The 12035-nt window shown below is 36.7% G+C and overlaps 1 protein-coding gene across 5 annotated transcripts in view; it reads right to left on the bottom strand.

Moving 5' to 3' along the window:
- WDR70 (WD repeat domain 70) overlaps window positions 1–12035 on the bottom strand; it is a 381158-nt gene that overhangs the window by 156642 nt on the left and 212481 nt on the right. For all 5 annotated transcript variants that reach the window (XM_003899590.5, XM_017959497.3, XM_021939307.2 and 2 more), the window contains one exon: window positions 2091–2265. In XM_003899590.5, coding sequence (XP_003899639.2) covers window positions 2091–2265 — 175 coding nt within the window. The remainder of the gene's footprint in view (window positions 1–2090; window positions 2266–12035) is intronic.

Raw genomic sequence — 12035 nt, 5'->3', positions numbered from 1 at the left:
CAGATTAACCATTATCTGTCATATAATTATTTAACTACTGCATGGAAAAACTATTGTTATTGGGCATTCTCACTTCAGCTTTAGTATTTCCCTGTGGATGGTTTTTTTTTCTTGCTGAAAAAAAAGTTAAGAAATTTTTTAAAAATCCACGTTGGGTGCAGTGGTTCACACCTGTAATCCCAGCATGTTAGGAGGTCAAGGTGGGTGGATCCCTGAGGTCAGGAGTTTGAGACCAGCCTGGACAACATGGTGGAACACCGTCTCTACTAAAACTACAAAAATTAACTGGGTGTGGTGGTACACACCTGTATGTAATCCCAGCTACTCGGGAGGCTGAGGCATGAGAATTGTCTGAACCCGGGAGGCAGAGGTTGCAGTGAGCTGAGGTCGTTCCACTGCACTCCAGCCTAGGTGACAGAGCAAGACTCTGTCTTTAAAAAAAAAAAAGAAAGAAAGGAATTTTTTAAAAATCTGTTTTCAAATCAAGCTGTGTTTCCTGCTGGCAAGTTTTTTTTTTTTTCACCTTGATTTGTTTCCAGCTGATACACATTTGTATCCAAATGTAAAAAATATGAATAAAATATAACAAATGAGATATAATAAACTTACATTCATTTATTAAATACATTCTAACAAAACAATCAAAGACTGTAATTAGCTGATTGGCTTTAAGAGGTATTTCTTAGAAAGTGGCGTTCCAATGGTCTTTTTTTCTATAAAACTGAAAATAGGAGATACTCCTTATTTTAAGATACACAAGACAAATCTTTAAAAACTATATTCAACTTTATAAAAATATATGGGTTCTAAGAGAAAGTTACATATATATATATACACTATACAAAAAACACTACTATTAAAGCTACACAAGAAAATTGCATGTTTTATAATTTCTGTGTTTAAGTCAACAGCACCCAGAGATGATGAAAACCAGTTACTAAAAAATTTACTGCTTGGTTAAAACTCAGTTTACAATTCAAAGAAGTTTTTAAGATCTCTATGCTGTTATGAAGCTTTATGAGGTTTACAGTAGAGATGAAAACAGAAATAAAAAGATCTGACAAACAGAAAATGTCAAAGATATTTTCAGCATTATCAGTATGGATTCTTTTCCCGTCTATCATCACTTTTTAATCTTCTTCCAACACATCTACCTGAAAAAACAACTGTGTTTCCTGGGATCCCCTTCAAAATGTAAATGTTTGATAGACAAAGGTGGAATATAAGCATATATATTTAACTAGAATGAAAACTCCATGAGGACAGGAATTTTTGATAAGTATTATCAGTGCCTAGAGTAGTGCCTACAGTATGTACTAAACATTTACTGACTAATCTGGCCAGAAACTTTTATAAAATAAAGATATCCAAAATGTGTTTGTGTAGAATTTTATTCTAACACTGGTGTCTAGACTCATTCCATTTAACAAACATCTTTGTTTTACCACCCATACATAAAACAAGAAGCTTTTTACAGCTTATTGGTAATTGACAGAATTAGCCAAGGGCTTTTGTGTTCATTATTTATATGGATTCTATCATTCCTTCCAATTCCAAACTTTATTTATTCTACTAATAGTCTGAAACTGTAAAGAAAAAACCTGAAACCTATCTAAATGAAATGTCATAGAAGATTAAAATATTACTTAAATTACTAGAAAAATAACTACAAAACAACTGATGGCTCATCTTGGACTTTTCACATTTTTCTTAAATCTTTTAAAGAGTATTTTCTAGTTCTCTGCTTAGTCTTGCTTTATACTACTATTAAACACTTCACTTTCAAAATCAAATAAACTGAGATGCCATATAATAAGCTGCACTATGGTTTTTAAATTTTATACTAAAAGAGTACATTTATTTTAAAAACAAAATATGTGCTGAAAAATACAGAGTTGAAATGTCTGCTGAAATGCTGTATACTATACTACAAAAATCTCGATGTTTGATCACCTAACATTGAAGTTTAAATTAGGTCTATATGCAGGAAATTCACCTTCATAATATTTTAACACGTTTGTCTTTGTAAGGTGGCCATCTTCTAAGGAAAGATTTAAGGTGGCCATGTTCTAAGGAAAGATTTAACTTACAGTCAAATTTCGGTCCCAGATCTGTATGCTTCCATTCTGGCAGGCAGCTGCTATGAGGTTTCCATCTCTACTATATGTGCACGTAGTGGGAATGACTTTTTTGCCCTGCATCGTCCGAGGTTTAAACACACTTTTTTGCTTCTTTGGATTTTCAACTTCCCACGTCCTCACAGTCCTAAAAAGGATCAGGAGATTTTCATTTATTAAAAGATAAAAGGGGGGGACGGTTAAAATAGAGAAGAGTCCATAAAGATTGCTTCACCATTTTGGCACATAAATCTCATAATTATTTTAAAATAAAATAAGACATGCACTGTAAAAGATTCTCTATTTATAAATGAGGTTACTCACAGAAATAAAGTAAACCATCTGAATCATGTTGTCATCAAATTGAACAGAGAGAGGCAAATTCTACTTCCAATCGATCAGAGTTACTAATTCCGTCCCTCTAAAGCAGTAAGTGGCCTCCAAATTATTCTGACTTTACCCCCGATCAGCCAAACTGTTGAATGTCTGCCCCCTATATAGGCACGTATTCGTAAATCACTTACATGTGTTAATGCACTGTTTTTAACATACACCAGAAAACACACTGAAAAATAAGTTATTAAAAGAATAATACCCCTCTCTAGAGCCCAAGCGAAGATCTCATTCCTCTAGGGGAGAAGTAGAAATACACCTGTCTGTTTCTGAGCTTTTGCCAAGCAACAAGCAACAATAGCCTAGTCCTGGAGCAGAGGTGTAGAATACCCTTGTACTCACAGTCCTAAGTGAAGGAGCACTGTCAGTAAGGGAGGGTAGAACAAACGCCACATGACCCAGAGGGGGAATTTCAAAAGCTTAAAATACAGAAAAATAAAGATAAGGTAAGTTTCTTGCCAGAAACTATATAAGCCAAACCACTATGGAACAACATCCTTAAAGTTCTAAAAGAAAACATTAATTGTCAATCTAATATTCTATAGCCAGTCAAAATGTATTTTAAAAATAAGGTGAACTCAAGACTTTTTCAGATTGACAAAAGCTGAGGCAATTCACTACCATCAGACATCTACTAAAATAAATGTTAAAAGACGTAGGTAGAATAAATATGACAAAAGTGGAAATCTGAATCTACACAAAGAATATTACAAATGTAAAATGCATTTTTAAAAATGTTTAGATCTCTTTAAAAAATAAATTGATGTAAAGCAAAAATAGTAAAAAACAATGCACTAATGTACTTTGAGTTTTATAACCATATCCAAGTAAAATGTAGGACAATAATTGCAAAGGTTGGGAGGACGAAGGAAAATATGTTGTTTCATACTATACTTGAAATAGCACAATATTATTTGATATGTTAAAGATGTACATTACAAACTCTAAAGCAATTGCTATCATATTTTTAAATCAATACATAATAATGAAGATACAATGAAAACAAATTAATTTTATCAAAAACAAGATAAGAAATCAAAGCAATGTGATAAGTATAAAACAAAAAGCAGTATGGCAGATGTAAATTCAACCTCATTGATAATAAAATTAATTTGAAATGGTCCAAAAATTCTAATTGAAAGACAAAGATTAGAAGCTTTTTAGTTTCACACAATCGCTTTTCCCTATTTTTGTTTTATTGCCTGTGCCTTCGGTTCATATATAAAAAATCTAAGCCCAGACGAATGTCAGAAAGGTTTTTGCCTGTTTTACAGTCATTTTACAGTTTCAGGTCTTAAACATTTAAGTCTTTAATCCATCTTGAGTTGATTTTTGTATATGGTATGAAATAAGGGTCTAATTTCATTCTTCCACATGTGGATATCCAGTTTCTTCAACACCATTTATTGAAGAGACTGTGTGTTCTTGGCACCTTTGTTAAAAATCAATTGACTCTAAGTACCTGGGTTTATTTCTAGACTATATCCTGTTCCACTAGTTGATGTGTCTGTTTTTATGCCAGTACCATACACCACACTGTTTTGATTACAATAGCTTTTATTTTGAAATCAGGGAGTGTGATGTGATGTCTCCAGCTTTGTTCCTTTTGTTTATCACTGCTTTGGCGATTTGGGACCTTTTGTGGTTTCATTTGAATTTTAGGGGTTTTTTCTTCTATTTCTGTGGAAAATGACATTGGAATTTTGATAGGGATTGCACTGAATTTGTAGATCACTTTGGATTGTTTCGACATTTTAGCAATATTAATTTTTCTAATCCATGAACATAGAATACCTTTCCATTTATTTGTCTTTTTTTCTTTTTTTTTTTTTTTCAGACAGAGTCTCGCTCTATCACCCAGGCTGGAGTGCCGTGGTGTAATCTCGGTTCACTGCAACTCCACCTCCTGGATTCAAGCAATTCTCCTGCCTCAGCCTCCTGAGTAGCTGGGATTACAGGCACATGCCACCACGCCCGGCTAATTTTTGTATTTTTAGTAGAGACAGGGTTTCACCATGTTGGTCAGGCTGGTCTCAAACTCCTGACCTTGTGATCCATCCACCTCAGCCTCCCAAAGTGCTGGGATTATAGGCGTGAGCCACCACACCCGGCCTATTTGTGTCTCTTTTCAATTTTTTCATCAATGTTTGATAGTTTTCTTTTTTTCTGAGACAGAGTCTCACTCGGTCACCCAGGCTGGAGTGCAGTGGTGAATCTCCACTGACTACAGCCTCCGCCTCCCGGGTGCGAGTGATTCTCCCACATTCAAATGATTTTCCCATCTCAGCTTCCCAAGTAGCTGGGATTACAGGCACCTGCCACCACGCCTGGCTAATTTTTATATTTCTAGTAGAGACAGGGTTTCACCATGTTGTAGGCTGGTCTCAAACTCCTGACCTCAAGTGATCTGCCTGCCTTGGCCTCCCAAAGTGCTGGGATTACAGGTAGGAACCACCGTGCCTGGTCAACACTTTTCAATGTTTGATCTTTTAACTCCTTAAAGTTATTCCTAAGTATTTTTTAACATTATTGTAAATAAAATTATTTTCTTAATTTCTTTTTATATATATATACTTCAAGTTCTAGGGTACATGTGCAGAATGTGCAGTTTTGTTACATAGGTATACACATGCCATGCTGGTTTGCTGCACCCATCAACCCATCACCTACATTAGGTATTTCTCCTAATGTTATCCCTCCCCTAGCCCCCCAACCCCCTACAGGCCCTAATGTGTGATGTTCCCCTACGTCCATGTATTCTCATTGTTCAATTCCCACTTATGAGTGAGAACATGCAGTGTTTGGTTTTCTGTTCCTGTGTTACTTTGCTGAGAATGATGGTTTCCAGCATCATCCATGTCCCTGCAAGGGACATGAATTCATCCTTTTTTATGGCTCCATGGTATTCCATGGTGTATATGTGCCACATTTTCTTTATCCAGTCTATTACTGATGGACATTTGGGTTGGTTCCAAGTCTTTGCTATTGTGAATAGTGCCACAATAAACACACGTGTGCGTATGTCTTTTTTAGATAGATTGTTGGCAGTGTGGAAGTAGAAAATCTGACCAGACCAACAACAAGTAAGGAGACTAAATCAGTAATAAGAAGTTAACCACCCCCAAAAAAAACCAGGACCTGATGACTTCACTGATAAATTCTACCAAAGAGTTACAGAAGAATTAATACCAATTCTTCTCAAACTCTTCCAAAAAACTTGAAAGAGAAAGGGAAAAATTCTAACCCCATTTTATAAGGCTAGCATTGCCCTGATACCAAGCCAGACAAGGATACTATAAAAAAGAAGGCTACAGAACAATATCCCTAGTGAACACAGATGAAAAAATCATCACAAAAATGTTAGCAAACCAAATCTAACAATTATTAAGAAGATAATTCACCACAATCAAGTGGGATTTATCCCTGGGATGCAAGGATGGTTCAACATATGTAAACCAATAAATGTGATTACCACAGTAACAAAATTAAGAACAGAAATCACATGATATCTCAATAGATGCAGAAAAAGCATTTGATAAAATTCAACATTGTTCATGATAAAAACTCTCAACAAAATAGGTGTAGAAGGAATGTACGTCAACACATTAAAGGCCATGTATGATAAGCCCACAGCTAACATCATACTCAGCAGTGCAGAGTTGATAGCTTTTTCTCTAAAATCAAAATCAAGAAAAGGATGTCCACTTTGACAATTTCTACTCAACATAGTACTCGAGTCAATTAGGAAAGAAAAAGAAATAAAAGTCATCCAAATAGGAACGAAGTGAAATTGTCTCTGTTGATGACATTATCTTACATACAGAAAACTCTAAAGACTCTACCAAAAAAACTGTTTGAGCAGAGAAACAAATTCAGGAAAGTTGTCAGTTACAAAATGTTTGCTATTTTATGAAACTTTACAACTGCTTTCCAGAGTGGCTGTACCCTTTTACATTTGTACCTGTAATACCGAGTTTTAGTTTCTTTGCCTCCTCAATAGTTTTGTCTTTTTTATTATAACCATTCTAGTAGGCATGGAAAATGTCATTGTGATTTTTATTTGCATTTTCTTAGTAACTAAGGATGGCAAGCATCTTTCCGTGTGCTTATTGGGCATCTCCATTATCTTTCTTTAGTGAAATATGTACTCAAATCTTTTGCCCATTTAAAAAATTGGGTTGTCATTTTATTGAATTCTAGATGTTCTTTAAATATTCTGGATATCAGTACCTTAACAGATACATTATTTGCAAATATTTTCCTCAACTCTTTGGCTTATCTTTCTTTTCACTTTCTTGATGGTATCTTTTGAAGTGCATAAACTTTTAACTTTGATGAAGTCCAACTTATCTTTTTTTTTCCCTCTTTCATCATGTATGTTTGGTGTTGCATCTAAGAACTCACTGCCTAACCCAAGGTTAAAAATATTTTCTCCTATGTTTTCTTTAGGACTGTCTTTACTTTAAATCTATAACTTATTTTGAGTTAATTTTTATATGGTAAAGTATGGTAAAGTAAGGTTCCAAATATATCTTTTTTTTTTTTGAGATGGAGTCTTGCTCAGTGGCCCAGGCTGGAGTACAGTAGTGCAATCTCGGCTCACTGCAAACCCCGCCTCCCGGGTTCAAGCAATTCTCCTGTGTCAGCCTCCTGAGTAGCTAGGATAACAGAAACGCACCACCATGCCTGGCAACTTTTTTGTATTTTTAGTAGAGATGGGGTTTTGCCAGGCTGGTCTCGAACTCCTGACTTCAGGTGATCCACCCACCTTGGCCTTCAAAAGTGCTGAGATTACAGGTGTGAGTCACCATACCTGGGCCCCAAATTCACCATTTTACATATGGATAACCACTTATCTCAGCATCATTTGTTGAAAGGACTACTCTTTTTACATTGTTTTGGAATCTTGGTGGAAAATCAATTGGCCACAAATGTAAGGGTGTGCTTATTTATTTAGCAATGATTCCTAAGTCTAACTCTAGATTTCATAAGGCCTTTTTATTTTTCCAAACCCTTTGATTGAATGAATATTCTGTGTATGTTCCACAGCCATATAACTTAAGTAACTGTAAGTAGAAAATATGAGCACCAAATAAATTTCTCCTAAATGCAATTGTATTCGTAGTGCAATTACTGTGTACATGCATAAAAATTGTGTCCAAAGTGTTTATATAAATTACTGTGGGTTTTATATAGAAGTTAGAACATTTTCCCATTTCTGTGAACTTTAATATCTTAATACTTGGGCATTTTTTAAAAGAAGGTCTTCCTTGTTAGATTCATTCTGCCAAGCAAGCCTGCAAGTTTTAGACTTTTATATCACTCAAGTTGCTTATGTAGTCCTTCAAGAAAAATTAAACCAAGATCTCTAAAGTGATTTCCATGCAAAATTAATGCTTCCCTTTACCTCTGCCAAACTCTGTGATGCATTTATGCAGCAGATGCCAGAAAGTTTAGAATTTGTAACTGGAAAGAATTCAAAATTTTAAGACAGAAAGCATTTGTGCCTGGGGCAATGTAATGATCCCACCTGTGTCGTTTTCTTGTCTTCTGGATGTTTTCCTTGTGTGTCCAGAAAGGCCCAGGCAGATCCTTCTTCTATTTTTAAATCTTTTTTATGAAACACAGTTTTAATTTTACAAGACCAGATCTCACTCCAAGTTTCAAAATATGTGTTCTTCAGCATAAAATGTTTTGACAGATATCTAATGGCCTAGCACTTTAGCATCCATTTTTTAGGCATAGATTCAGAGAATTGGAGCCATAAAATCATAGTGTAATTAGTCACTATCAGATGCTGGATAAATTTGTACTTCTAGGTGAACTGTTTTCTTTCCCTTTCCTTTATTGTGAAAATTGTCTCAATCTGTTAATATACCACTGAAATAAATGGAAATATCTGTTGGACTTACTAGCTTTGATATTTCATTTATGGTCTAAGAAGCATAGCAGAAAAGATGTGGTATTTATTGAGTGCCTACTATGTTCTCCAAGTATTAGCCTAGATATGTTTATATCCCTAATCTCATTTAATCCTCACAAACCCTTATTGCTGGTATTATGATCCCATTTTTAGAAATGAAGAACATTAAATAAGCCAAATAATGACGCTTTATGCCTGTGTGTGGCCTTTCATATCATAATTCTAAAATATCATCTGGTATTTGTGACGTTCAGTTATTTAAAAAACTATCATAATTTATATTCACCATTGCAGAGTAGAGGGTAGAACGAAAAGACAAATGTGGTATTCAACTTTTTGCACTTATTATTTTTGGGAAACATAGCAAACAGACATAAGAGCCAAGTAAGCGATACAGAATACACTCAATAGGGTGAAGGCTGTATAATTCTCAGATACAAATAGTGCTAGAACAACAGGATATCCATATGCAAAAAAAAAATCAACTTTGAGTCATACTTCATACTACATACATATAAAAGCTAATTTAAATAGTTCATAGATCTAGTTGTAAAACTTAAAATTGTGAAGGACAATGTCTACCACCTTGGGTAAGGCAAAGATTTATTAAACACAATCCCTAAAAATATTGGTAAATTAGACTGTCTTAATCATTTTGTGTTGCTATAACAAATATCTGTGGCTGGATAATTTGTAAAGAAAATAGGTTTATTTAGCTCATAGTTCTGCAGGCTAGGAAGTAAAAGAAGCATGGTTCCAGTATCTGCTTGGCTCCTGCTGAAGGCCTCATGACTTGCATAGTGAAAAGCAAAAAAGGAGCAGGCAAGTGCAAAGAGATCAAATGGTGAAAGCAGCAGCAAGGTAGAGAAACCAAGAAAGCCAGAGTCTTTCCGAAAACCCACGCTTTTGTTAACTCGTAACCAGAATATCTAAAAAGCTCTGAAAATTCAACAAGAAAAATAAATCAGTATTTAAAATGGGCAAAAGATTTTCACAGACACTTCATCAACTTAGAGAAACATATGACAAATAGTATATGGAAAGATCCTTAACGTAACTAGTCATTTCAGAAATGCAAATTAAAATCACAATACACTATTACTACAAACCTGTAAGAATGGCTTTTAAACAAAAAAAGCTAACTATACCTAGTGCTGATCAGGATATGGAGCAACTGGAATGTGCATACATTGCTTGTGGGAATGCAAAATGAAACTGCAACTTTGGAAAACACTTTCTTATAAAGTTAAATATATACTTCCCATATAACCAGCAACGTCATTTCTAAGTGTTATCTAAGAGAAATGAAAATTCATTTTTTAAAAAACAATAAAAAGCTATACATGAATCATTAGAGCAGCTTTGTTCACAATTGCCCCAAACTGGAAACAACTCCAAATCTTCATTCTGTTAATGCATTAAAAAAAGTGGTACATCCCTAGAGTGAAATTTGATTCACCAATAAAAAGTAATAGAGTAAAGTAGTTGACACATATAACAACTCAAATACATTATGCTTAAAGAAGCCACACTCAGGAGCGGAACAAGATGGCCGAATAGGAACAGCTCCAGTCTCCAACTCCCAGCGCGAGCGACACAGAAAACCGGTGATTTCTGCATCTTCAACTGAGGTACTGGGTTCATCTCACTAGGGAGTGCCGGACAATCGGTGCTGGTCAGCTGCTGCAGCCCGACCAGGGAGAGCTGAAGCAGGGCGAGGCATCACCTCACCTGGGAAGCGCAAGGGGGAAGGGAATCCCTTTTCCTAGCCAGAGGAACTGAGACACACAACACCTGGATAATCGGGTAACTCCCTCCTCAATACTGCGCTTTAAGCAAACAGGCATACCAGGAGATTATACCCCACACCCGGCCGGGAGGGTCCCACGGCCATGGAGCCTCCCTCATTCCTAGCACAGCAGTCTGTAATCTAACCGCAAGGCAGCAGCGAGGCCGGGGGAGGGGCGCCCGCCATTGCTGAGGCTTAAGTAGGTAAACAAAGCCTCTGGGAAGCTTGAACTGGGTGGAGTTCACAACAGCTCAAGGAAACCTGCCTGTCTCTGTAGACTCCACCTCTGGGGACAGGACACAGCTAAAAAACAACAAAAGCAGCAGAAACCTCTGCAGACGCAAACGACTCTGTCTGACAGCTTTGAAGAGAGCAGTGGATCTCCCAACACGGAGGTTGAGATCTGAGCCGGATCTCCCAACACGGAGGTTGAGATCGGAGCGGGGACAGACTACCTGTTCAAGTGGGACCCTGTGTCCTGAGTAGCCTGCTGGAACATCCTCCGTGGGGAAGTCTGACACCCCACACCTCACAGGGTGAGTACACCCCTGAGAGGAAGCTTCCAACAAGAATCAGACAGGTACACTGCAAACTTGACCAGCAATATTCTATCTTCTGCAGCCTCTGCTGCTGATACAGAGCAAAAGCAGGTCTGGGTGGACCTCAAGCAATCTCCAACAGACCTACAGCTGAGGGTCCTGACTGTTAGAAGGAAAACTATCAAACAGGAAGGACACCTACCCAAAACCCATCAGTACATCACCCATCATCCAAAGGAGCCAGAGGCAGATAAAACCACAAAGATGAAAAGCAAAAGCAGAAAATGGAAATTCACAAAAAATAAAACATCTCGGCAAGGAGGCGCCAATCATATCAACGGATCAAAGCTGAATGGAGAATGACGACGGATAAAGAGAAAGGCTGATCCATCAAACTTCTCAGGCTAAAGATGCGATGCCAGTGCAAAGAAACTAAAATCTTGAAAAGGTGATGGAAGAATTGATGGCTAGGGTAATTATTGAGAGAAGGTCATAAACAGGAAATGAAAGATAAAACCATGACACGAGAAATCGGCAAATGCACAAGCCAGTAACATTTCGATCAACTGGAAAGAAAGAATTATCAGTGATTAAAGATCAAAATGAATAAGAAATAAACTGAAGAAACAAAACTCGGCAAATTGGTTAAAAAGACCAAATCTACGTCTGATTGGGGTGCCTGAAAGGAGAAATGGAACCAAGTTGGAAAGCATGCTGGGATATCATCAGGAGAACTTCCCCAACCTAGTAGGGCAGGCCAACATTCCAAATCAGGAAATACAGAGAGCATACAAAGATACTCCTCGAGAAAACCTCCCAAGACACATAATTGCAGATTCACCAAAGAGTTGAAATGGAAAGGAAAGAAAAATCTTAGGAGCAGCCAGAGAGAAAGATCGGGTTACCCACAAGGGAAGCCATCAGACTAACAGCAGATCTCACCGACAGAAACTCTACAAACCAGAAGAGAGTAGAACCAATATTCAACATTCTTAAAGAAAAGAATTTTCAACCCAGAATTTCCTATCAGCCAAAGCTAAGTTTCATAGAGTGAAGGAGAAATAAAATCCTTTACAGATAAGCAAATGCTTAGAGATTTTGTCACCACTAGGCCTGCCTTACAAGAGACCCTGAAGGAAGCACTAAACATGAAAGGAACAACGGTACCAGCCATTGCAAAACATGCAAAATGTAAAGACCATCCCGAGGCTAGGAAGAACTGCATCAACTAACGAGCAAATAACCAGTTAATATCATAATGGCAGGATCAAGTT

Source organism: Papio anubis, chromosome 5 (genome assembly GCF_008728515.1).
Source record: "Papio anubis isolate 15944 chromosome 5, Panubis1.0, whole genome shotgun sequence".
NCBI classification, from domain to species: domain Eukaryota; kingdom Metazoa; phylum Chordata; class Mammalia; order Primates; family Cercopithecidae; genus Papio; species Papio anubis.
Note: the sequence above shows the minus strand (reverse complement) of the source record. Positions and strands in the feature narration are given on the sequence as shown.